The sequence below is a fragment of the Sciurus vulgaris genome (assembly GCF_902686455.1).
Source record: "Sciurus vulgaris genome assembly, chromosome: 5".
NCBI classification, from domain to species: domain Eukaryota; kingdom Metazoa; phylum Chordata; class Mammalia; order Rodentia; family Sciuridae; genus Sciurus; species Sciurus vulgaris.
The window spans coordinates 111,797,551-111,819,930 of record NC_136465.1 but is presented as its reverse complement, the minus strand read 5'-3'; the positions used below and the strand labels follow the sequence as shown (position 1 = coordinate 111,819,930).

At 48.8% G+C, this 22,380-nt stretch overlaps 2 protein-coding genes across 3 annotated transcripts; both read left to right on the top strand.

Moving 5' to 3' along the window:
• The first annotated feature begins 319 nt into the window (after positions 1–319).
• On the top strand, positions 320–14,610 carry LMBR1L (limb development membrane protein 1 like). Of its 2 annotated transcripts, XM_079143040.1 has the most exons (18): positions 320–645; positions 3,743–3,827; positions 5,286–5,319; positions 6,348–6,487; positions 6,658–6,761; positions 7,424–7,550; positions 8,186–8,254; positions 8,401–8,465; positions 8,801–8,873; positions 8,965–9,048; positions 9,149–9,229; positions 9,461–9,555; positions 10,350–10,427; positions 10,573–10,646; positions 11,100–11,190; positions 11,291–11,357; positions 13,651–13,812; positions 14,016–14,610. In XM_079143040.1, the coding sequence occupies exons 1-18, from the start codon at positions 574–576 to the stop codon at positions 14,081–14,083; spliced, it is 1,569 nt and encodes a 522-aa protein (XP_078999166.1). In that variant the 5' UTR covers positions 320–573; the 3' UTR covers positions 14,084–14,610. The 2 variants fall into 2 exon arrangements, with proteins under 2 accessions (XP_078999166.1, XP_078999167.1); XM_079143041.1 differs by lacking the exon at positions 9,461–9,555 and having other exon boundaries at positions 323–645; positions 9,149–9,225.
• Positions 14,611–17,837: 3,227 nt separating this feature from the next.
• On the top strand, positions 17,838–22,349 carry DHH (desert hedgehog signaling molecule). The gene is made up of 3 exons (XM_079140452.1): positions 17,838–18,431; positions 21,114–21,375; positions 21,646–22,349. The coding sequence occupies exons 1-3, from the start codon at positions 18,129–18,131 to the stop codon at positions 22,269–22,271; spliced, it is 1,191 nt and encodes a 396-aa protein (XP_078996578.1). The 5' UTR covers positions 17,838–18,128; the 3' UTR covers positions 22,272–22,349.
• Positions 22,350–22,380: the final 31 nt, after the last annotated feature.

Here is a 22,380-nt window from a genome sequence, read left to right as displayed (position 1 = left end):
GTAAAAACAAAAAAACAACCAAAAACCCCTACAATCTTGGCCGCTACTGAAATCAGGAACCTTCTCTTCTCAACAGTTGTAGGTGAGACTGTTGCTCAGTTTTGGCCTGAGTTTAGGTAGGCCCCAAAGATCCTGCCTCCTTCCACAGATGAACCTATCAGCGCTCTCCAAGCTGTGAGCAGCAGCTCCCCAATAGCCAGTGAGTTCCACTCCTTGGAATGAGCCCGCCTATCACTTGTGTCGTCACTCAGTCTCTTAAAAAGATAGGACTAAACTTGGCGCTTCCTCTTAGCCGGATGGTTTGCGTAGAAACGTGACCGTAGCCGGATCTTAAAGGGAAGGGAGCAAAGAGGGGCCGGGGCCCTTTAAAACGAGGCGGGCTAGTGCCTGCCCCTTTAAGGGCGGGGCATCCCGACGACTGAATCTGAGCCCCAGATTACCCCGAGTTTCCGTCACAGGCAGTGGGGAAAGGCTCATAGGCTGGGTCCGGGTGCTTGGCGGCGGCGGCCTTATCCCCCGCTCGTCCTCCCCGGGCCCGGAGACACCCCCTGCTCCAGTCATGCTGAACAGAGTATGGAAGCAGCTGACTACGAAGTGCTATCCGTGCGGGAGCAGCTATTTCACGAGAGGGTCCGCGAGTGCATCGTGAGTGCGGGACCTGGGCAGGAGGGCGTAGAAACAAGGTGGAAGGGCTAAGGGTGTTGTGGGAGAGCGAGAAGTTCGGGTCGGAGTGCGACCATCTGGGCTCAGAGCTCCCTCAGAGCCTGCTTGGACCAGGAACGGGCGACGGAGGATGCGAGCGAGACACAAGGGCCAGTGCCCGGCTGGTGGACCCCTAGTCGGGGTGAGCTGTGCGGTAAACAAAGCCGGTCGGTTTCCGTTCCTCCTGCATGCCCCTCCCCCAACCCCCTCCTTTTCTCCTACGGTGCTGGCGTTTCAAAACGGTGGTGGGTCTTCGGATGCTGAACGTCTGGCGTGTCTGCCTAGTTTGATGGAAAGGAATGGGTTTGATTCAGGGATGGTTAATTTGCGTATCCTCAAACTGGGCGGAGGGCAACCCCAGCTGAGGATGAATGCAGGGGAGACCTCGTTACATTGAGTTAGATTCCAGGAAAGACTTGGGAGGTGTAGTGGCGGCCCGTAGGAGGAATGGGGGACTTGATAGATCCTCTCCTACTTTGAAAGAAGTGACGCTTACTGGGTTTGATTCTGAGGTGTGAAACGTTTCCCCTCTTTTCTCCCCACATTGGTGTTTTTGTTTTTGTTTGGTGTGTGCGTGCGCGCGCCTGTGCTGGGAATTGAATACAGGGCATACCAAGCACATGCTCTACCGCTCACTGGTTACACCCTCAGCCCCTTAATTGGTATTTCTTTTCTTTTGTTCTTCATTTTCCCGAGCCTCCTCTCCACCTTTCTCTTTTCATTTGTACTGGGGATTGAACCCAGGGCCTCCTGCATACCGTCAAGCTCTCTATTACCGACCTACATCCCCTGTCCTTTTTATTTTGAGACAGGGTCTTGCTAAGTTCTAAGTTGTCCAGGCTGACATGCCATTCTTCTGCCTCAGTCTCCGAGTGGCTGGGACTACATGCATGCAATCCTGGCAGCCCCCAATGGTGTTTCTTTGAAACCCTGCAAGGCTGGATTCTCAGCTTCCCAGCCATTCAGGAATTACCCTTGTGAGGGGTTCCCTCGGTTCTCTTGAGCGTATCTGGCCGCTGTTCCCTACTTCTCATTGCCACTGAACTTTCCACACAGCCATGTACTCTTTACTTTGGGGCTAGGGACACCCAGTGGAGTTTAGAGAATTGTATCTTCCCTAGGCCTGCTTTGAATTCTCACCTTTCTCTGTTTCTTTCCCAGAGGTCTCCAGGGTATCCCTTGTTACCAAATAATACTGAAAACGGAAAGGTTTGGAGGCACAGAAAGACGTGTTAGTGAGTCGGGGTGATGGATACTGATGGAGTAATTTTTTCCCAGGCTGCACTCTAGGCCATCCTTGACATCCTCAGATTGGAAAAAGGGTAAAGTGAACCAAGATACAACTAGGTCTGCTCTTATTCCCAAGGACTGAAAAGTAGGAAGTACATCAGTCTGTGTGTGTGACTCCAATAGAAATCTACTTTCTAGAAGCCTCCCTTGGGGCTGGGGTTGTGGCTCAGTGGTAGAGCACTTGCCTGGCATGTGTGATGCCCTTGGTTCAATCCTCAGCACTGCATATAAATAAATAAATAAAGGTCCATTCACAACAAAAATGTATTAAAAACAAACAAAAAAGTGGCCACCCTTTAAAAAACAAACAAAAACCTCTCTGTGTGTTTCTTGCATGGTGGTATTGGACATATTGTGGAGGCATGCTTAAACCTTGAGACAGTGTAGGGCCAGAGGCCCACATTCCTGGAGAACAGGGAGGGATGAGACCTTGGACCAGAAACAGCCTCCTGGATATCTCCCCCATCCTTTAGTGTCATTAGCTGAGGGCATCAGTGCTGGCCAAGGGCAGCCTAAAGGCTTCTGGTACCTCCCCCACCTGGCTCCCATCTTGAGAATAGAAAACAACCTAGCCTCTGCCAGAACTGCGTGGAACTCCAGCCTGACCTTTTGAGCCCTCCTACCTTCCTGGCTATTACGCAAGCCCAGGGCAGGGCACTAGGCTGCAAAAACCCTGCAGCTACAATCTGAGTGTCTCCTTCTATTCTGACTCCCTAATGTCAAAAGTTACAACTTTGTCCTAGACCAGTAGCTCTTTTAGATCTCTTCTCTCCTTGTGTAGACAGCTGTATGCAGATTCACTGTAGAATCTGCTTCTCTTGGGGACTGGCAGACCCATGAGACTGATCATGTCTTTGCCTCCCACAAATGCAGTAACCTCTTGGAACTCTCTGACCTTGATTGTGAATCCAAGCTAACCAGTGGCTCCTCCTCTGGGCAATGGCAGCTGACTTGGGATAGGGTAGGGATGCAATGCATGTACTGATTAACCTGGCCAAGTTCTTCCATAACTGTGAGTTGGAGATCCAGCTACTCAGGGTGTGGGATACTCCTTCAGAGGCCCTGGTGTTGGAAGTCACTTCAGGTAGATTCCAGGAATTTACCACTTAAAGCTGCTGATCCTGGCTTTAGAAACCATGTAGATGTTAGGCCCCAACTAAAGCCTACTCTTAGATTAAATGAGACTCTGGTTTGGTGGAGAGCAGATTTAATCTTTCAGGACCCCTGAGTAAACAAAGAGTCTGAATTCCATCTTGATTTATAAACATGATTCCTACATACTCTCCTGGAACTTGTTGGCTCATGATACCAGCTGGAGTGGGTTAAGAGTGGAGTGCCAAATCAATGTATACATCTTCCTCTCTTCAAACCTGTTTCTATTTCCAGTAATGTGCTCAAAGTATATTCCCTCTACTTGTGGACTGTTGTAGATGTGTGTGTGTGTGTGTGTGTGTGTGTGTGTATCCCTAGGAGTTTGTTTTTTGTTTTTTGTTTTTGCCTGTTTGCCAATCAGGGTTGGGCTAGATATTTTCTCTGAGGTTCTTGTAGGGCAGAGCATGGTGCTGTTTTCTGGTGCATGGGACAGCTTCTCTCTGGTCCATTTTAGAGCCCCCTGAATCTCTGACTTAAAAGGAAGTATCAGTGAAAAAGTATACCAGGAAGTATGACCCCAAAGAATTAAGGGAGACTGTTGGGTCTGTGGAATGTATCGAGATTAGAACTTCTCATCCCAGCTCACTTTCTGCCACAGATCTCAATACTTCTGTTTGCAACACTCTACATCCTCTGCCACATCTTCCTGACACGCTTCAAGAAGCCTGCTGAGTTCACCACAGGTATCTGCAACTTCCCTTTCTTCTGCCAGAGTTCCTGTCACCATGGAGTCAGCCTTAGGGGAATGGGCGATAGTCCCTGCTGGGAAAGCAGAGGTGGCTGTGCTGGGCTATTCTGGAAACATTGACTCTTCATACTCCCTTCACAGGCAGGGTCAAGGTGATATAGTGGGAAGTCTAACTGGAAGTGTCTGCAAGCTGCTGGGCAAGTCATGTAGCTTTCCTAGTCCTTAGTTTCTCACAAAATAGACATAACAATGTCTTTCTTGTCCACTGTCATCATGCAGAACAAATGAGGACCCTTCCTGAACCTGAAGTGGGCAATGGCAGGATGAATGTTACCATGGGCACATGCTGTGTCATCTCCCCTTGTTCTCCCACACTCAGGACCAAAGACCTCCCTAAACACTGGGGCTCCAGGACCTGGTGATGGTAGCCTTTGTCATTATAGAGAAGCTAAGGGTACTCAGGCTGTAACTTTCCTTCCTGTAGACATGTGATTCGAAAGAGGGACACACTTACCTCAGTCCCTGGCCTCAGCCTTTTTTCCCCTCAGGATTAGCTACCACCCAACAAAGCAGCTGCCATAGTGTAATTCCCCAGGGGACTTTATGAACCTCCCCTTCTCTCTTCTCTTATTTCTCTTTCCCTCATGAAACCACTGATGTAACCAGCCTCACAGATCAGTTGTTTATTGTATCTTGAGTTTACATAGAGGAACCTGTGATGGAAGAGATTTTGGGGAAGAGGGAAAAGTCCTGTGATGGAAGAGATTTTGGGGAAGAGGGAAAAGTAGGGGAATTTCTGGTATATATTCTCTCTACCTGAGAACATTGAACTTTAAGCTGCCACCTTAGCTGGATAATAGGTCGTGATATTCAGAGTGTTGAGGGTCTCCTTTAGAACCTCCTTTCCAGTCCGGGAATGGTGGCACAAGCCTGTAATTCAGTGACTCTGGCTAAGGCAGGAGGATCGCAAGTTCAAGGCCAGCCACAGCAGTTTAGAGAGATTGTAAGCAACTTAGCAAGACCTTGTCTCAAAATAAAAAAATTTAAAAAGGGCTGGGGATGTGACTCAGTGGTTAAGTCCCTCTAGGTTTGATCCCTGGTACCAAAAACAATTGAAAAAAAACCTTGCCAGCATAGTGGCACATGCCTGTAATCCCAGTGGTTTGGGAAACTGAGGCAGGAGGATTTCAAGTTCAAGGCCAGACTCAGCAATTTAGTGAGGCCATAAGCAACTTAGTGAAACCCTGTCTTTAAATAAAATATAAAAAGGGCTGGGAATCTGGCTCAGTGGTTAAGTACCCTTAGGTTACCAAAAAAAAAAAAAAAAAAAAAAAATCAAAATCTACCTCCATTTATGGAGTAGGGAGGGGGCAGGGGACATATTTTAACCTTTTTAGCTACAAGAGCTGCCCACTGATGTCCTACCTCTTCTCCATGTCTCTGTCTCTTGCAGTGGATGATGAAGATGCCACAGTCAACAAGATTGCGTAAGTCACTGCTTCAGCACCTGACATCAGTGACCTTTAGGAGCTGATCTAGGGGGCCCCTAGATCATGGGTAAACACCCAATGGAAAGAGTTCCTGCTTCCATCCCATTTCTGGCTTCTTCCGGCTTTACCGCACCCTAGGGACGCTTAGAAAAGCTGCTGTTCCTGTCTCCCTGGTTAGGCCAGGATCTTCTGAGAGTCTCATGGCCAGAAACTATTGGTTGGGGCCTGAGTCACAAGAACTGGCTCCAGCTTGGCTTCACCTCCTAGTGGCCAGTGGTGAGGAGTAAGAGTGGGGAGTGCAGCTGATGGAAGCAGCAAGGTATAGGGAAGATGGAAACCCCTGAGGAGAGAGAATGCTTGCTTCTGAGAGGAAGACCCTCACTGTAGACTACTTGTATTCACTAGCATATACAGAGAAAACTAGAGTAGACTCCTGGGTTAGCAACTCTCTACTTTGCTTTTTTCTCTTGATGAACCAGCTAAATAAAAGCATTTTAGCTGATGTAGGGTGGGGCTGATGTAGCTTGGGGCACAGGCCTTGGCTCTTAAGCTGGATTTTAGCTTTCCTTTATCCACCTTTGCACTAGTACCTTCTTGCAAGGCAGAGCCATGTGGGGTGACCCTGCTCTTTTCTAGGCTGAAAGAGATTAGTCCAGAAATCCACATCCCTTAGCAGAAAAGAGAAGCCATATCCTTAGCTTTGGCATCGCATGTGGCACACCCTATAGGCATGTACAGGAGTACCATGTTCCTGGGAACAGCCTACGGAAATGACGTGGAAGGTGATTAGGTGCCCTTGAATGCCTGAGGTTATGCCCATTCCAAGTTCCAAGGCTTCCCTGGAGGTAAAGAGCTAGGGTGGGGTGGCAATAAATAGAGCCCCAGTTGAACAGCTCCTTCCCTAGGTGTCTCATTGCTACAGCTGGTTCTAGAAGCCACAGGTGCCCTTTGGGAAAAATGGGACTCTTGGGCACAGGTCAGTGAATGGGGAACTAAGCAATGACACTGTCTCCTCCTCTGCCCAGGCTTGAGCTGTGTACCTTTACCCTGGCGGTTGCCCTGGGTGCTGTCCTGCTCCTGCCCTTTTCCATCATCAGCAACGAGGTGCTGCTCTCACTGCCACGGAACTACTACATCCAGTGGCTCAATGGCTCCCTCATCCATGGTGCGAGACTGCAGGCTACAACGTGGGACTGGGAGTGGGGCAGAGAGGCAGACACAGGCAACCTTGGGCTAATCAGTTATATGTTGCCCCTTTCCTGCCCCACTACATGGCCAGTTCCCTGTGTGTTGCTCCCCTTACTGACTACATCTGCTTTTCCTTTTTGGCTCTAGGCCTTTGGAACCTTGTTTTTCTCTTCTCCAACCTGTCCCTCATATTCCTCATGCCCTTTGCATACTTCTTCACTGAGTCTGAGGGCTTTGCTGGCTCCAGAAAGGTGAGTAGGGGATATAGCAGTCAATTCAGGCAGAAAGCAGAATTTCACTCAATTGATGTCAGCCAAAGATTCTTTAATGAAGACTGTTTTCAGAGGTTTAGTTTAGAATTAAGGCAACCAACTAGTCTGAGGCTGTATTGACCATAGAAAGTCATTACAACCTCAGGCCTTATGGGAGCAAAGGGAGGAAATAGTTTCTAGATAGTTAAAGTTGGGAATGTGAGGCGACTCAGCAGAGGAACTCCTGTCTTAATGTCACAGCCTATATTAAAAGCATGGTGCCAAAGATGGGAGAAAACATGGGAAAAAGTCCCTGAACTGTTTTCCCAACTACCTTCTACTCTCCTGCTGACTCTTCCATTGGGCAAGCAGAACCAAACGCCAGAGAGCAGAGATTTGTATAATACAGACTTCAGAGTTCATCCTCTCATGGCAGACAAAGATGAGGAATTGATCTGGGGAGGGAACTTGTAAATGAAGTATGCTCAGAATACAGGGTGACCCTGGACTGGGGAGTGGGAGTACAAAGCAACTTATAATAAGAGTGAAACACATTGCTGTCTCTCTTGGTTCCCCAAGCCCAGCAGCGATTTCTGATGTCTCCTTTCTCACATGTCCTGATGTTGACCCTCCGCTATTTTACATGCTGCTTTCTCCTATAGGGTGTCCTGGGCAGAGTCTACGAGACAGTGGTGATGTTAATGCTTCTCACTCTTCTGGTGCTGGGCATGGTATGGGTGGCATCAGCCATTGTGGACAACAACAAGGCCAGCAGGGAGTCTCTGTATGGTGAGAGACCCAGCTTCTTCCCCCCACTTCCCAGTGAACTGGCTTTTCAGTTGGCTGATGTACCTGTGCCTTGGAACAACTATATCCCTCTACAGTGAAGAAGATTGGCACTGCCTTCTTTAGACAGAAGTTTCAAACCAATGGACTTTTGGCTACATCCAATCTGCAGAAATGTTCCACTGGGCCTTTTTTTTCCACATTTTTTTTTTTTAAACTGGTGCAGTATTGTTGTACATAATGGTGGGATTTGTTGTTACATATTCATACATATACACAGTATAACAATACCCATGCAGTAATTTTAAAAAACAAGTGAATCAATTGCTAACATTTTTAAATTGGTAGGTTTCCTGTTATCCAGATATCTGACTTTGCTTGACAAGGGGGAGAATCTGGCTACACTAGTCCCTGGTGACTGAGGCTAAAGAGCATTTTTGCCCTTTAGATAGGGCTTAGGATATTCAGTTTATTATAGTCCCCTCTACTCACTCTTCTAATGCTGGGCCAGCTCTCCTCATTTGCATTTATTGTCTAATCTGTGAGCATTTGTTTCATGTCCTTGTCTATACTCTTGAGGCCTATCAACTCCCAGTAAGGAGAAAAGAGATGAACTAACATGACTTTTTTATCTTTAGACTTCTGGGAGTACTATCTCCCCTATCTCTACTCCTGCATCTCCTTCCTTGGGGTCCTGCTACTCCTGGGTAAGTATGCAGGATCTGGAAAGTAATGGTAGGGTCTTTGGGCCAGAACAGCCAGGGTGGAAGGAGAGGGATTGGGGGTGGGGTGGGAGGAGAGTTAGAGGGGTGTAGATAAGGGTCTGACAGATAACTGGTTCTTGTCCCCACAGTGTGTACTCCACTAGGTCTTGCCCGCATGTTCTCAGTCACTGGGAAGCTGCTGGTTAAGCCCCGGGTATGTAGTACTCTTGCCTCTTAATGGTGAAAAGCTTAACTCTCACAAAGCTGGGGCCAAACAATGAAACAATCTTGTTTCACTGCACAACCTGCAAAGGGCCACAGTCTTTGTTGGCTTCTGCATCATTTACCCCTATCATCTGGAGCTGGTCACCTGACATGCAAGGCAGAACTCAAAGCAACTGGGAGGAATTGGACAAACTTGCTGGCCACAGGGTAGTGAATGAGGGTTAGGAGAAGGTCTGGGACTGTAGAGCCCTGGGATGAACAAGGTTTTCCTGGAGCTCTCCATCAGGGAGCCTTTGACTGTTCTTCCCTTTACTGTGCCCTCAGTTGCTGGAAGACCTGGAAGAACAGCTGTACTGCTCAGCCTTTGAGGAGGCAGCTCTGACCCGTAGGATCTGTAGTGAGTTGTAATTCTCCCTAACTTAGGTAGTAGTCTTGGCTTGGGCAGGGACTGCAGGACGGGGGGGCAGCATGGTCTTCTCTGCCCTCAGATCCCACCTCCTGCTGGCTGCCTTTAGACATGGAGCTGCTGCACAGACAGGTCCTGGCTCTGCAGACACAGAGGGTCCTGTTGGGTATGTATGTTGGTAGGGCTGGGAATACTTGGGTTTCTCCAACAATAGCAACTACTTGTTTTGAGTACTTGCTAACAGCCTCCCTTACTTATCTACACAGAGAAGCGGCGGAAGGCATCAGCCTGGCAGCGGAACCTGGGCTACCCCCTAGCCATGCTGTGCTTGCTGGTGCTCACAGTGGGTATACTAGTGTTGGTGGGAATGGAGAGTGGGCCCTTGAGTACTTTAGTTCCCTCAGAGGGCACAAAGAGATGCAAGGACCTGGTTATCATCAATAATAATAGTTGTCACTAAGTGGTTTTTTTGTTTGTTTTTTTTTTTTTTTTTTTTTTTTTGTACTAGGAATTTAACCCAGGGGCACTTTACCACTGAGCTATATCCCCACCCCTTTTTATTTTTTATTTTGAGACAGGTCTTACTAAATTGCTGAGGACCTGGCTGAGTTCTGAGTCTGGCATTGAACTTGGGATCCTCCTGCCTGAGCCTCCCAAGTTGCTGGGATTACAGGTGTGCACCACTGCCTCTAGTGTGAGAGCTTACTTTGTGTCCTTCCCTGTACTGAAATATCAGTCCCCATTTTCTGGATGAAGAAACAGAAGCAGCCATCCAGGTACTGTGTTGCACATCTGTAATCTCAGTGACTCAGGAGGCTGAGGCAGGAGGATCACAAGTTTGAGGCCATCCTCAGAAACTTAGCAAGATCCTGTCTCAAACTAAAGAAAAAAATAAAAAAGGGCTAGGGGTATATCTCAGTGGTAAAGAGCCCCTGGGTTCAATCCCTAGTACCAAAAAAGGGAAAAAATGGAAAGAAAAAAGAAACAGAAGTAACTTGTCCTGAATCAGAGCCATTGAGTAGTTGTGCAGGTTTGTCCTGGAATCAGAAGAAGGGTTAAAATCTAATCCATTCCTCCCACTAGACTTAGAATTAGAGAAAGACCTACCTTTTTTTTTTTTTTTTTTTTTTTTTTTGCAGTGCTGGGAATCTAACTCGGGGTCTCACACATGGTAGGCTAGGCAAATGCTTTACCACTGAGCTACACTCTCAGCTCCATAGTTCCATAGTCACTTTTTTTCTAGTTAGCCTTCTTGCAATCCTATCTGGAAGCACTGTGTCTGATAATATCCTCAGATGTGCTCTGTTGCTAATAATACCCTTGAGGAGGTCTTCTACAACTAATTGGAAGCAGATATAGGCTTGGAAACTGAAAATGTTAGACTAGAGTCTCTGCTCTTACCATTGAACTCTGGACACAAATGTGGGCTAGGGCAGGAATGGGAGTCTGTGACCTTGCTTCACACAGGGTCTGTCTGTGCTCATTGTGGCCATCCACATCCTGGAGCTGCTCATTGATGAGGCTGCCATGCCACGAGGCATGCAGGTATTGACCGCCCTTCTACTGTGCCTTTTGGGAAATGCTCAAGAAAGTTTGGGGAGAGGGGCAGAAGCTGAGGACAAAGGAAAGGCTGGGTATGGGATGGTGCTGATGAGGGAACACATCTCAGTGATCCTACTCTACCACATAGGGTGCCTCCCTGGGCCAGGTCTCCTTCTCCAAGCTGGGCTCCTTCGGTGCCATCATCCAGGTTGTACTTATCTTGTATCCTTCTTGAACTTGCCATTGCCTTGTTCCTCAAATCTGTCTCCTGGGACTCTAGACAGAATTCCTCTGGGACTATCTCTGTGGGGTCTGGGAGAGAGTGATGCAGTAGAGTGTAAGTCTTCACCAACCTTGGGATCAGAAAGAAAGAAAAGACTTGATGTGATCAAGGCATGGTGTCTCACGCCTGTAAATCCAGTCACTTGGGAGGCTGAGGTAAAAGGATTGTGGATTCAAGGCCAGCCTCAGCAACTTAGTGAAACACATCCCAAAATAAAAAATAAAAAGGGCTGAAGTTGTAGCTTAGTGGTAGAGCATCTCTGGTTTTAATTCCCAGTACCAAACAAATCAATTAAACAAATAAACAAGAGGGCTGGGAGAGTGATGTCTATTTGAGATCAATAATTCATTAATCCTTGAAAGCTGGTCATTTCTTCCCTAACCTAGTGACAGTTACCTGATGGTGTCCTCGGTTGTGGGTTTCTACAGCTCTCCACTTTTTGGGGGCCTGCGACCCAGATGGCATGACACAGCCATGACTCAGGTAGCTGGAAAAGAGGAGGGGAAGCTTCCTGCGGGCATGGGTGGGTTACTAGTGCTGGCAGCTCTGCTACCTTTGCTTCTCTTTCCCTGCTACCACCCAGATAATTGGGAACTGTGTCTGTCTCCTGGTCCTAAGCTCAGCACTCCCTGTCTTCTCTCGAACCCTGGGTAAGTAGCAAAAGGAGATAAGGGAAGTGGCCTGTTTTTCAGTACCTACTGATGTTAGCAAATATATATATGTTTTATATATAAAATAATATATATATATATATAATTTGTTTTTAAAATATATGTGTATTTTTTTCTAATTCCCATAACAAAACTATGAGAAGATTATTACCCTGTTATATAGATGGGAAAAACAAGGCTCTATAAAGTGCCTATGCTAAACTTTAGAGTACTCTTTTTTTTTTTTTTTTTGCTACAGGGGATTTAATCCAGGGGTGCTCTACTACTGAGCCACATCTCAGCCCTTTTTATTTTTTATTTTGAGACAAGGGCCTAATATAAAAAATAAAAAGGACTGGGGCCTCACTAAGTTGCTGAGGCTGACCTTGAACTCATGATCCTCCTGCCTCAGCTTCCTGAGCCACTTGGATTACAGGTGTGTGCTGCCATGCCTGGCTCAAAGCTTTTTGTTTTTTAAATATTCGCTATACTCCACTGCCTTCTCCCATATACTTCCACTTTTTGGTGGGGAAGCACTGCGTTTCCCTAAGTCTTCCTTCTGGGTAGATCATTTGATAAACATTTTCCTTCACAAGCATGAGATCCTGAGTTCAATCACCCTCACAGATTCTCATGCAAAAAATGAGGCACAAAGAATCTAATGAATTGACCCAGAGTTATACAGCTAGCTAGAACCCTTGTCTCCTAAACCCCAAACCAGTGGCTTTATTCACATACTGGGGTGACAAAAAAATATCCTCAGTCCTTTTCCTGCCTTTAGAGCTTTGGTCTAGAAATAACTAGTATAGAAGTTCAAAAGTGCTGGGCATGGTGGTGCATACTTGTAATCCCAGTGGCTGGGGAGGCTGAGGCAGGAGGATTACAAGTAAAGCCAGCCTCAGCAGATTAATGAAGCACTAAGCAACTCAGTGAGACCCAGTCTCTAAATAAATATAAAAGGGGCTGGAGATAAGTACCCCTGGTTTCAATACCCAATACCAAAAAAAAAGTTCAGAAGTGTAACTTGTTCACCCAGAATAGTATGGGAGCTGCAGAGGTAACAATCCCTGTTTCTGTTCCACACCATTACCACATTACCCTCTAGAGTATAGTGTATAATGATTTTGTATTTCAGTCAGCTCTTTTTGGGGGGATGGGGGAGGGGGTACCAGGGAAATTAAAGGCATGTGCTTCCCCACCCAGTTTCTATTTTGTTTTTAAGCTTACATGGGTTGAGTATCCCTTATCTGAAATGCTTGGAACTGGGAGTGTTTTAGATTTTGAATTTTTTGTTTTGGTATATTTACATGGATTTTACTGGTCAAGCATTCCTAATATAAATCCAGAGTGCTTCAACAGCTGGGCACAACTGTAGTTCCAGCAGTTTGGGAGGCTGAGGCAGAAGAATTGCAAATTCAAGACTAGCCTCAGTAACTAGCAAGACCCTATCTCAAAATAAAAAAATAAAGGACTGGGAATGTGGCTCAGTGGTAGGGCACCTTTGTGTTCAATCCCTGGTACCACAAAAACAAACAAAATGCTCCAACAGTTGGATTTTGGAGGATTTCAGATTTGGGATTTGTGGATTAGGGTTTGTACTCTACACTGTACCATTTATATTTATGACATGGGATTTTAGTAGGAAAGAAGGCTTGTGGGTCCACCAATTAGTTCTTTTGGATGCAGGTAAGAGTATTTAAGTAGGAGGTTCCAATTTATGATAATATTTTTAAGAGCCTATTAAGTGTTAGTGTATGGCACATATAGGGCTTTATGTGTGTCGTCTTGTTTATTTCTTATAATTGCATTCTTTTCTTTGTTTTACAGTTGAGGAAAATGAGGCACAGTTTAAGGAGCTTGTTCTGGAGCACATGGGACATAGAAGTTTTGGGGATATAACCCAAAGCAGTCTGATCATAGTCTAAGCCCTTAGCTACCCCACTGCTCTTTGTACTAAAGAAGACTTGGTGACCAGCTAGTAGATTTTTAGCCTAGAAACAAATTGCAGGCCTGGGAGCTCCTAGGGACACCTGAAGCCAGAGAGGCCCCATTGGAGAAGAATAAACCAGACTCCAGCAGAGATGTTAGAGCAAGCTTAGCTGCTGGCAACTTCCTTCAACAGCCCTGAGCTGGCCTTGGAATGGGGCTTGGGAGGTGGTAGTAATACATGCATAGGAGAGGCCAAACTGTCAATTGCAGTATTGAGATATGGCCACCAGGAGGCAACAAAGTTGGGCTTTCAACGAGAGAGGGGTTGAGAAGCCCCCTTCTCATCCTGGCTTTTGTACTTCAGGGCTCACTCGCTTTGACCTGCTGGGTGACTTTGGACGCTTCAACTGGCTGGGTAATTTCTACATCGTGTTCCTCTACAATGCATCCTTCGCTGGCCTCACCACACTCTGTCTGGTGAAGACCTTCACTGCAGCTGTGCGGGCAGAGCTGATCCGGGCCTTTGGTAAGAAGGCGTGGGAGGTGCAGGCTGGTAGGGTGGTTATATGATAGGGCTCTAGACCAGGAGTCATTCCTGTTGGGGGAGGGCTTGCTTCTTGTTTTCTATGTAACATATCTCATCCACCCATTCTGTACCCTGGTTGTCTTATCCTTGAGGGACTAGACCTAAGCTGTCCTTCTGATTGCCTACCTCCCCCACTCCTCCAGGGCTGGATAGACTACCGCTGCCTGTCTCTGGTTTTCCCCGGACATCCAGGAAGACCCAGCACCAGTGACCTCCAGCTGGGGATGGGAGGGAGAAAACTGGACACTGCCATCTGCTGCCTAGGCCTGTAGGGGAGCCCAAGGGTGGTTGGACCTCAGGACCTGGAATCTGAAAGGGTGGGTGGCAGAGGGGAGCTGAGCCATCTGCACTGTTGCATAATCTGAGCCAGAGTTTGGGACCAGGCACCTGCTTTTCCAGACTAACTGTGGCCTCAGCGTTGGGTGGGCTGGTTGACTGGATCTGGCTCCTGGTCCCAAATCTGTTTACACATCAATCTGCCTCACTGCTGTTCCGGGCCATGCCCATAGTCATGTTTACATGATTTGATGTGCAATAGGGTTGGGTGGGGGTGGGAGGGACTGGGCCAGGGGCAGACTTGAGAGGCAGGTTGTCTCCCTTGCCTCTGTTCCAGCAAGCCTAAGCACTGTGCTATCCTAGAGGGACTTTGGACCACTGGAGAAAATGGGGGCATTGGGTGGAAGAGGCTGCACCCATCAGCAATAAAGTTGATCCCAGGGTTTGCTTTGTTTTTTTTAATTTTTTTTATTTTTTAATTTTTTTTGTAAACAAATGGGATACATGTTGTTTCTCTGTACATGGCGTAAAGGCATACCATTTGTGTAAATCATAAATTTACATAGGGTAATGTTGTTTGATTCATTCTGTTATTTTTTCCCTTCCCCCCACCCCTCCCATCCCTCTTTTCCCTCTATACAGTCCTTCCTTCCTCCATTCTTGCCCCCCTCCCTAACCCTAGCTCTAACCCTGACACTAACCCCTCCCACCCCCCATTATGTGTCGTCATCCACTTATCAGCGAGATCATTCGTCCTTTGGTTTTTTGAGATTGGCTTATCTCACTTAGCATGATATTCTCCAATTTCATCCATTTGCCTGCAAATGCCATAATTTTATCATTCTTTATGGCTGAATAATATTCCATTGTATATATATATACCACAGTTTCTTTATCCATTCATCAATTGAAGGACATCTAGGTTGGTTCCACAATCTGGCTATTGTGAATTGAGCAGCTATGAACATTGATGTGGCTGTATCTCTGTAGTATGCTGATTTTAAGTCCTTTGGGTATAGGCCAAGGAGTGGGATAGCTGGGTCAAATGGTGGTTCCATTCCAAGTTTTCTAAGGAATCTCCACACTGCTTTCCAGAGTGGCTGCACTAATTTGCACCAGCAATGTATGAGTGTACCTTTCTCCCCACATCCTCCCCAACACCTTGGTTTTTTAAAAGAGCCTGTCTCTGTGTCTATTTGAACAGCCTTGCTCCCACCAGTCCTAAGCCTACCATCTGAGATACGGATCTTACCACCATCCTTTTCCTTCCCTTCTATCTGTATTCTCAGTGTCCTTTGGGCACATAGATCTAGTATTAGACCATATAGTTGGGCAGTGGGAAGCTTCTTTTCCCTTTGTTTTGCTTAAAACTGGCTGGTCCCCCGCTCTTCCTTATACCCATGACCTTGTTTCTGTACCTTTGGAATTGGGGGTTGTAGGACATGGGCACAGGAATAAGATAACCTCCTCTATATACTCAACTTTCAGTCCTGTCCTCCCTGATGTCACAGTTGGTATAGACTAAAAGAAGTGACTGACTGCCAGGAGCAGTGGCACATGCCTGTAATTCCACTAGGTTTGGGAGACTAAGACAGAAGGATTGCAAGTTCGAGGTCAACCTCAGCAACTTAGCGTGGCCCTAACCAATTTAGTGAGATCCTGTCTGAAAAAATAAAAAGGGCTGAGATGTAGCTCAGTGGTAAATTGCTCCTGAGTTCAATCCTCAGTACCCCTCCCCTCCCAAAAAAATGACAGGCTTTTTTTTTTAACCTTTGTTTTAATTATTTTTTTTAATGTGCTGAGGATCGAACCCAGTTCCTCACACATGCTAGGCAAGTGCTCTACTACTGAGCCACAACCCCAGCCCCTGACAGGGTTTTTTGTTTGGTTTTGGTACTAAGGATTGAACTCAGGGGCAGTTGGCCACTGAGTAACATCCCCAGACCTATTTTGTATTTTATTTAGAGAAAGGGTCTCACTGAGTTGCTTAGTGCCTCACTTTTGCTGAGCCTGGCTTTGAACTTGCGATCCTCCTGCCTCAGCCTCTGGAGGTGCTGGGATTACAAGCTTGCACCACTGAGTCTAGCCCTGACAGAGTTTTGATTTCTACTTCAAAGAAGAACCTAATTTCATCTTTGTAGAGGCTCTCATTTCCTTGAAGTCTCCTTGCTATGTTGGGAGTTAGGGACAAAATTTCTGCTTAGGTTTATACAGATTGTTTACTGCATAATTTATAGGACCGCTGTTTACCTCACAGTAGATGCATATGTAGTTATAACTTTTTTTTTTTTCTTCCTGGATTGAACCCAAGAGCACTCTACCACTGAGTTACATCCCCATCCCTTTTTATTTATTTTTTTTTATTTTGAGATGGGGTGTCACTACGTTACCCAGATTGGCCTCAAATTTGTGATCCTTCTGCCTCAGTCTTCCAAGTAGCTGGGATTACAGAAATGTACCACTTTTTCTCTCTGTGTCTCTATTTATCTATCTTAGTACTTGGGAGCAAATCCCTTCACAGCCTCACATATTGCTAGGCAGGTGCTATACCACTGACTTACACCCCAGCCTCCATGACCATTTTCTTATAATTGAAAATCAAATGCTTTGAGGAAGGGTTGCTTTTTTTCTAACATACACAAAGTTGGTGTGAGTGCCAGCCATGGAGCTGGGTGAGGGGAGGGTGAGTATTGGATTAAAAAAAAAGTCTAGATTTCACAAATGCTTGCTGAGCACCCTACTGTAAGCTAACTACTTAACCTTGGAGATACCTGATAAGTTTGTACTTAAATGCTTTGTCCAGAAGGATAGCAGATATTCTAACACTTTACTAGCATAGCAGTCAATTGCTGCCTCTTATGGGAATGCAGATGGGCAATATTGGAACATCAGGAAAGATTTCTTAGAGGAAGGGATTTATAAATGTTAGAAATAGGTGGGTGAAGTGCCTCTGAGATGAGACCTGAGTAGCTTGAAGTAGAGTTCCAAAGAGAACTGAGGCTACAGAAGTGCCTACCTGGAAGGTGAAGGGGAATGATCATTAGCCTTCTGCAGACTGGGACTTCTGTTAAGTGTCCACTGCCCATCAGCAACTTCAAATCGCAAGTTATTCGTTTGAAAAATGAGAAGGCACAAAAGTTGGAAGTCCTAAACAGAAGTATAAATACCAGGCTCTGTTCCTGATTTGGGGGGAGTTCCCACTGGAAGACTATAAAGTTACTAGGGAAAATGGTCCCTGGGATCCGTTCCTCCCATTCCTGGTCACTGCTAAGTGTGAAAAGAAAAATGGGGGGAGGTCTGGGGAGAAGCACAGAGAAGGGAGGCTCTGGTTGTATGCCCAAAGGGCTTGGCTGGCCTTGAGCAGAAATTGGAACTCATACTTCCTGGATGACAGCAGAGGGCATGGCCTGCCAGGGTAGGCTTTGGGAGAGCAAAGACCAATTCAAGCATCAGAGAATGGTTTAGTTCCAAATTTAGGCTTGGAGGTAGAAGGATGCTTATCCAGGCAGCCAAGGACTGTAAAGCTACAAGGATTTCCTAGGCAGGTGCCTGCATGGTTTCCAGGATGGGACACACTTCAGTTGCGAAATGGAACAGTGGTGACCGGTTAGATCCCCCGCCGGGGTGGGAGGGGGCGGGACGGTCCTGGCAGGGGGGCGGGGGGCGGGGCTACTTAAGGCGGAGTCCGGGCATTCTGGCAGCACAGGAGTTGGGCAGCAGAGACTGGTCGGGCTGGCATTCACCCACGACCCCCCTTCCCTGCCATGGTGGTCCATCAGTAGCAGGTTCCAGACTACCCCAGCCCCCCAGGACCTTTGGGCAGACCCAGCGACAGCCAGGTGCGCAAAGCCACAGGAGCTCTAGGACAATCTGGGGGCAGCTCTGCCTGTTGTGCTCGCTTATGCCTGTGGAGATGCCCAACTGACAGGAGAGCGAGTGAGGACTAGAACGCTCCCTTTTGACCCAAGCCTGCTGCACCTATGGCGCTGCCGGTCAGTCTGTTGCCCCTGTGCTGCTTGGCACTTTTGGCATTACCTGCCCAGAGCTGTGGGCCAGGCCGTGGACCTGTTGGCAGGCGCCGCTACGTGCGCAAGCAGCTTGTGCCTCTGCTCTACAAGCAATTTGTGCCCAGCGTGCCGGAGCGGACCCTGGGAGCCAGTGGGCCAGCGGAGGGAAGGGTGGTAAGGGGTTCCGAGCGCTTTCGGGACCTCGTGCCCAACTACAATCCCGACATTATCTTCAAGGATGAGGAGAACAGTGGCGCCGACCGCCTGATGACGGAGGTAAGGAGGGCCTCTGTCCACCTGCGCAAGGGCATCCCCAACTTCTCAGTTTTCCTATGGCAACTTGGGAGAGTGAACCAGGCTTCATCTACAGAGACCTTAGTCTTAAAGAAGAGACCTCCCCTAGTCAATCCCCTTTAAAGTAAGAACCTGGCTGGCTGGAGAGTGGTTAGAGGTATCCCAACAGGGAGAGGCTGGGATGGGGAGGGAGAGGAGGGGTTGACTAGTGAGAGTGAAGCTGGGAGAGGCAGGGAGGGCGGGGAAAGGAGGATGGCGGCAGGCGAGACGGGAAATGGCTGAGGCGTGGACCGGGGGTCAGCCACCGAGCCAGGCAGGAAGGGCTGGGGTGAGCTGGGGGCCAGGAGCTGGCTGGGCAGCAGACAGAAGGCTCTACCCCTTAGACTGGCTCCTAACCTGATTGTGGAAAAGGTTTCTGAGCAAAGAGACTGAAGGGGGCTGTGAACGGGGTAGCCAAGAATCAGGTCACCAGGCCATATACCTAAGAAGGGACTGGGCAGGAATTGTCTTTGGGATAGGAGAGGTTTCCTAGAAGAAGGACAAAGCTATTCTAGAGTCTAAATGGCAGTCTTGGGGTAAAAAGCAGTCCTCAGTGAAAAGAACAGATGGGCTCACCTGAGTATCAAATGTCCTCTGGGTTTCCCAAGCTCAGTTTAGCTCAGAGGCTTTCCTTCAAATTAAAGAATTAATTAAACCACCATTAGTGAGCATCTCCTGTGGACTGATGCTGAACCAACCTTGATGATATGTGCTATACCTTGGAAGAGAAGAACCACCTCTGGCAAGTGATAATACCAGAACTCAAAGGAAACTTGGAAATCACATTCCTCCAACCTCCTACCCCGACTCCTCACTTTAAATCTGAGAGCTGGGTCCCAGGAGGAAAAGCAGTTTAATCAAAGTCTCACAACTAATTACTGGCATTGCTGGGACTAGAATTCAGGACTCCTGATTCCAAGTCCTATACACTTTCCATTACACCACCTAATTGTGTATGGAGTAGGGAGGTGGGGGGAGAGGGAGGGGTACGGATTTCCTCCGATTAATTGCCATAGTTTTCCAGGTTACTTTGTTAGGAAAACCTGTCAAGGGGAAAAAGAATTTCTTCTTGCTCCTGTACTGAAAGCCTTTTTCCTATCCAGAGAAGGGACTATTCCTTTTTTCCCTCCTTGGTCATGGGACATTATGACCCTTTACTCTGGCTGCCACCTGCAGCAGAGGAGGCAGAACAAGGGACACGCTCAGGAGGGCCTCTGACAGGCCTGGGAACCCCCTCAGTCCTGCTTATCTCCCACACCCTGGCTGCAAAAGGCTTCCATTGAGTTGGCTCTGCACTGGGCTGCTGCCCCCGCAGGTCAGGGCCTCCTTAGGGGACAAAACGACAAGAAGTTGGAAGGAGCTACTGCTTTTCCTGTTCTCTCTCCCTTCACATCCCCAACCCTACAGTTGCAGAGGTGGAGATGACTAGAGAAGAATGGGAGAGTGGGGTGGATCCCCCTGGCAGTTTAGGAGAAAACCAAGCCTGCGATGAGGTGTCTAAGAGGAAAGAAGAAAAGGAAACTGTCCTCTGCGCTCCTCCCGCGGTGTCCGTGCTATGGTGCGCGCCAAGGTCTCCAGCTCCCAGACAGGAGAGGCCAAGATAACTGTGGCCTCACTCCCCCGGGTGCAGACTTCCAGCCGCTGCTCCTTTTCCTCCTCTTCACTCCACCCTGCAGGGGGCCCCCCAGATCCGTGCAAGGGCAGCGCCGGGTATTCTCAGGTGCTACTCCCACGAGCATCTCTGCACAGAGATTGAGGAGAGTTTAAAGCTCTGTAGGCTGGCGGATCCTTAGCTGGAACTGGGAGGACTGGTCACGCTGGGGGAGGGGACCTGGCGGGCCAGAGCAGGGATGGGAGGCGCGGCTTTCTGCCCTTTCCTCTCTCGGAGCCGGGGCGGCTGAAAAGCTCCTTTGTGGCTGGAGCTGCTGAGTCCGCTTCTCCAGGCGCGTTCCCGGCCTCGGCCCGGGATTCTCGCTCAGTTAAGTCATCCTGGAGAATGGCCATTGTACTTCCAGCGGCCCCCGCCACCCAACCCTTTTTCCTGCAGCCTTGATCCTGCACGGTTTCTCTTGGGCACCTCTGTGGGGGGCACCCAGACCACGAAAGGGTTAATGCTAGGGGCTGAAAGGAGGAGGAGGAAGGAAGGAAGGAAGGAAGCGATGCCCAGTGCCAGGGAAGGCCAGGGGAGGCAATGAAACAAAAGATGAATCAGGCGGAGGGAGGGCAGCCAGGGCCTGGGGCGGGGACCAGGCTCAAACAGGGGCTCCTCTTGGGGAGCTAGGCCCTTCCTAACCAAACTTCCACCCACCCTCTCAACTTAGGTCGGGCTGAGGTCCCAGAACAAATAGGGGCGAAGGGCAGCCATTTAAAATAGGGAAAGAGCTAGGTATGGGCGTCCCCTCTTAACCTCAGCAATGACCCCACAGTTCCCTGACGATGCCCTGGCAAAGGAGTGCAGATTGACCACTACACCTGTTCAAATCCTCACTTGCCCAGGACACTCAAAAACTGGGATGGAATGGAGTGGGGCCTGAGAACAAAGAATTAACGCTCGTATTCAAATCTTTTCACCCCAGTTGTAATGATAGTGGTAGTGGGGAGACTAACTCCTTTACTCCCTGCCAGCGTTGTAAGGAGCGGGTGAACGCGCTGGCCATTGCAGTGATGAACATGTGGCCTGGAGTGCGCCTACGAGTGACGGAAGGCTGGGATGAGGATGGCCACCATGCTCAGGATTCACTCCACTACGAAGGTCGTGCCCTGGACATCACCACCTCTGACCGCGACCGCAATAAGTATGGTTTGCTGGCTCGCCTGGCAGTGGAAGCCGGCTTCGACTGGGTCTACTACGAGTCCCGAAACCATGTCCACGTGTCTGTCAAAGCTGGTACAGTAGGTGGGGGGTGGTAAGGTCCGCCTAAAGATGTCCCCATTAATCTATAATAGTCCTGTTGCTACCCTAGGGGAGACCAACTGGGAATTAGTGTTGTAAACCACCCTTTCCACTTCTGCCCAGATTGGGGACAGATCCGTGGGAAATTGTACCATCCAGAACTGGGTGAGGTCTGCATTGGGCTAGACCCATATTTTTGAAAATCTACCACCTTTCTGGAGCCACTAGTCTTGTTTCAGCCCTATCCGTGTTTTTTCCTTGCAGATAACTCACTGGCCGTCCGGGCCGGCGGCTGTTTTCCGGGAAATGCCACCGTGCGCCTGCGGAGCGGCGAGCGGAAGGGGCTGCGGGAACTGCATGGCGGAGACTGGGTGCTGGCAGCGGACGCCACAGGCCGGGTGGTGCCCACGCCGGTGCTTCTCTTCCTGGACCGGGACTTGCAGCGCCGGGCCTCGTTCGTGGCGGTTGAGACCGAGAGGCCTCCGCGAAAACTGTTGCTTACGCCCTGGCACCTAGTGTTCGCTGCTAGAGGGCCGGCGCCGGCGCCGGGCGACTTTGCACCGGTGTTCGCGCGCCGGTTACGCGCTGGGGACTCAGTGCTCGCGCCTGGCGGGGACGCGCTTCGGCCGGCGCGCGTGGCCCGCGTGGCGCGAGAGGAAGCCGTGGGGGTGTTCGCGCCACTTACTGCTCATGGGACAGTGCTGGTCAATGACGTCCTGGCCTCCTGCTACGCGGTTTTGGAGAGTCACCAGTGGGCTCACCGCGCCTTTGCTCCCTTGCGCCTGCTGCACGCTCTGGGGGCGCTGCTCCCCGGTGGTGCAGTCCAGCCGACTGGCATGCATTGGTACTCGCGCCTCCTCTATCGCTTGGCAGAGGAGCTGCTGGGCTGAGCGCCCCAGGCATAGAAACCTTGAGACGCTTGATGAAACCCTATCGTGCTGGCTGAGATCTGGGGATGTGGGCAACAAGCGATGCCGATTGGGAGGGTGGGAGGGTAAG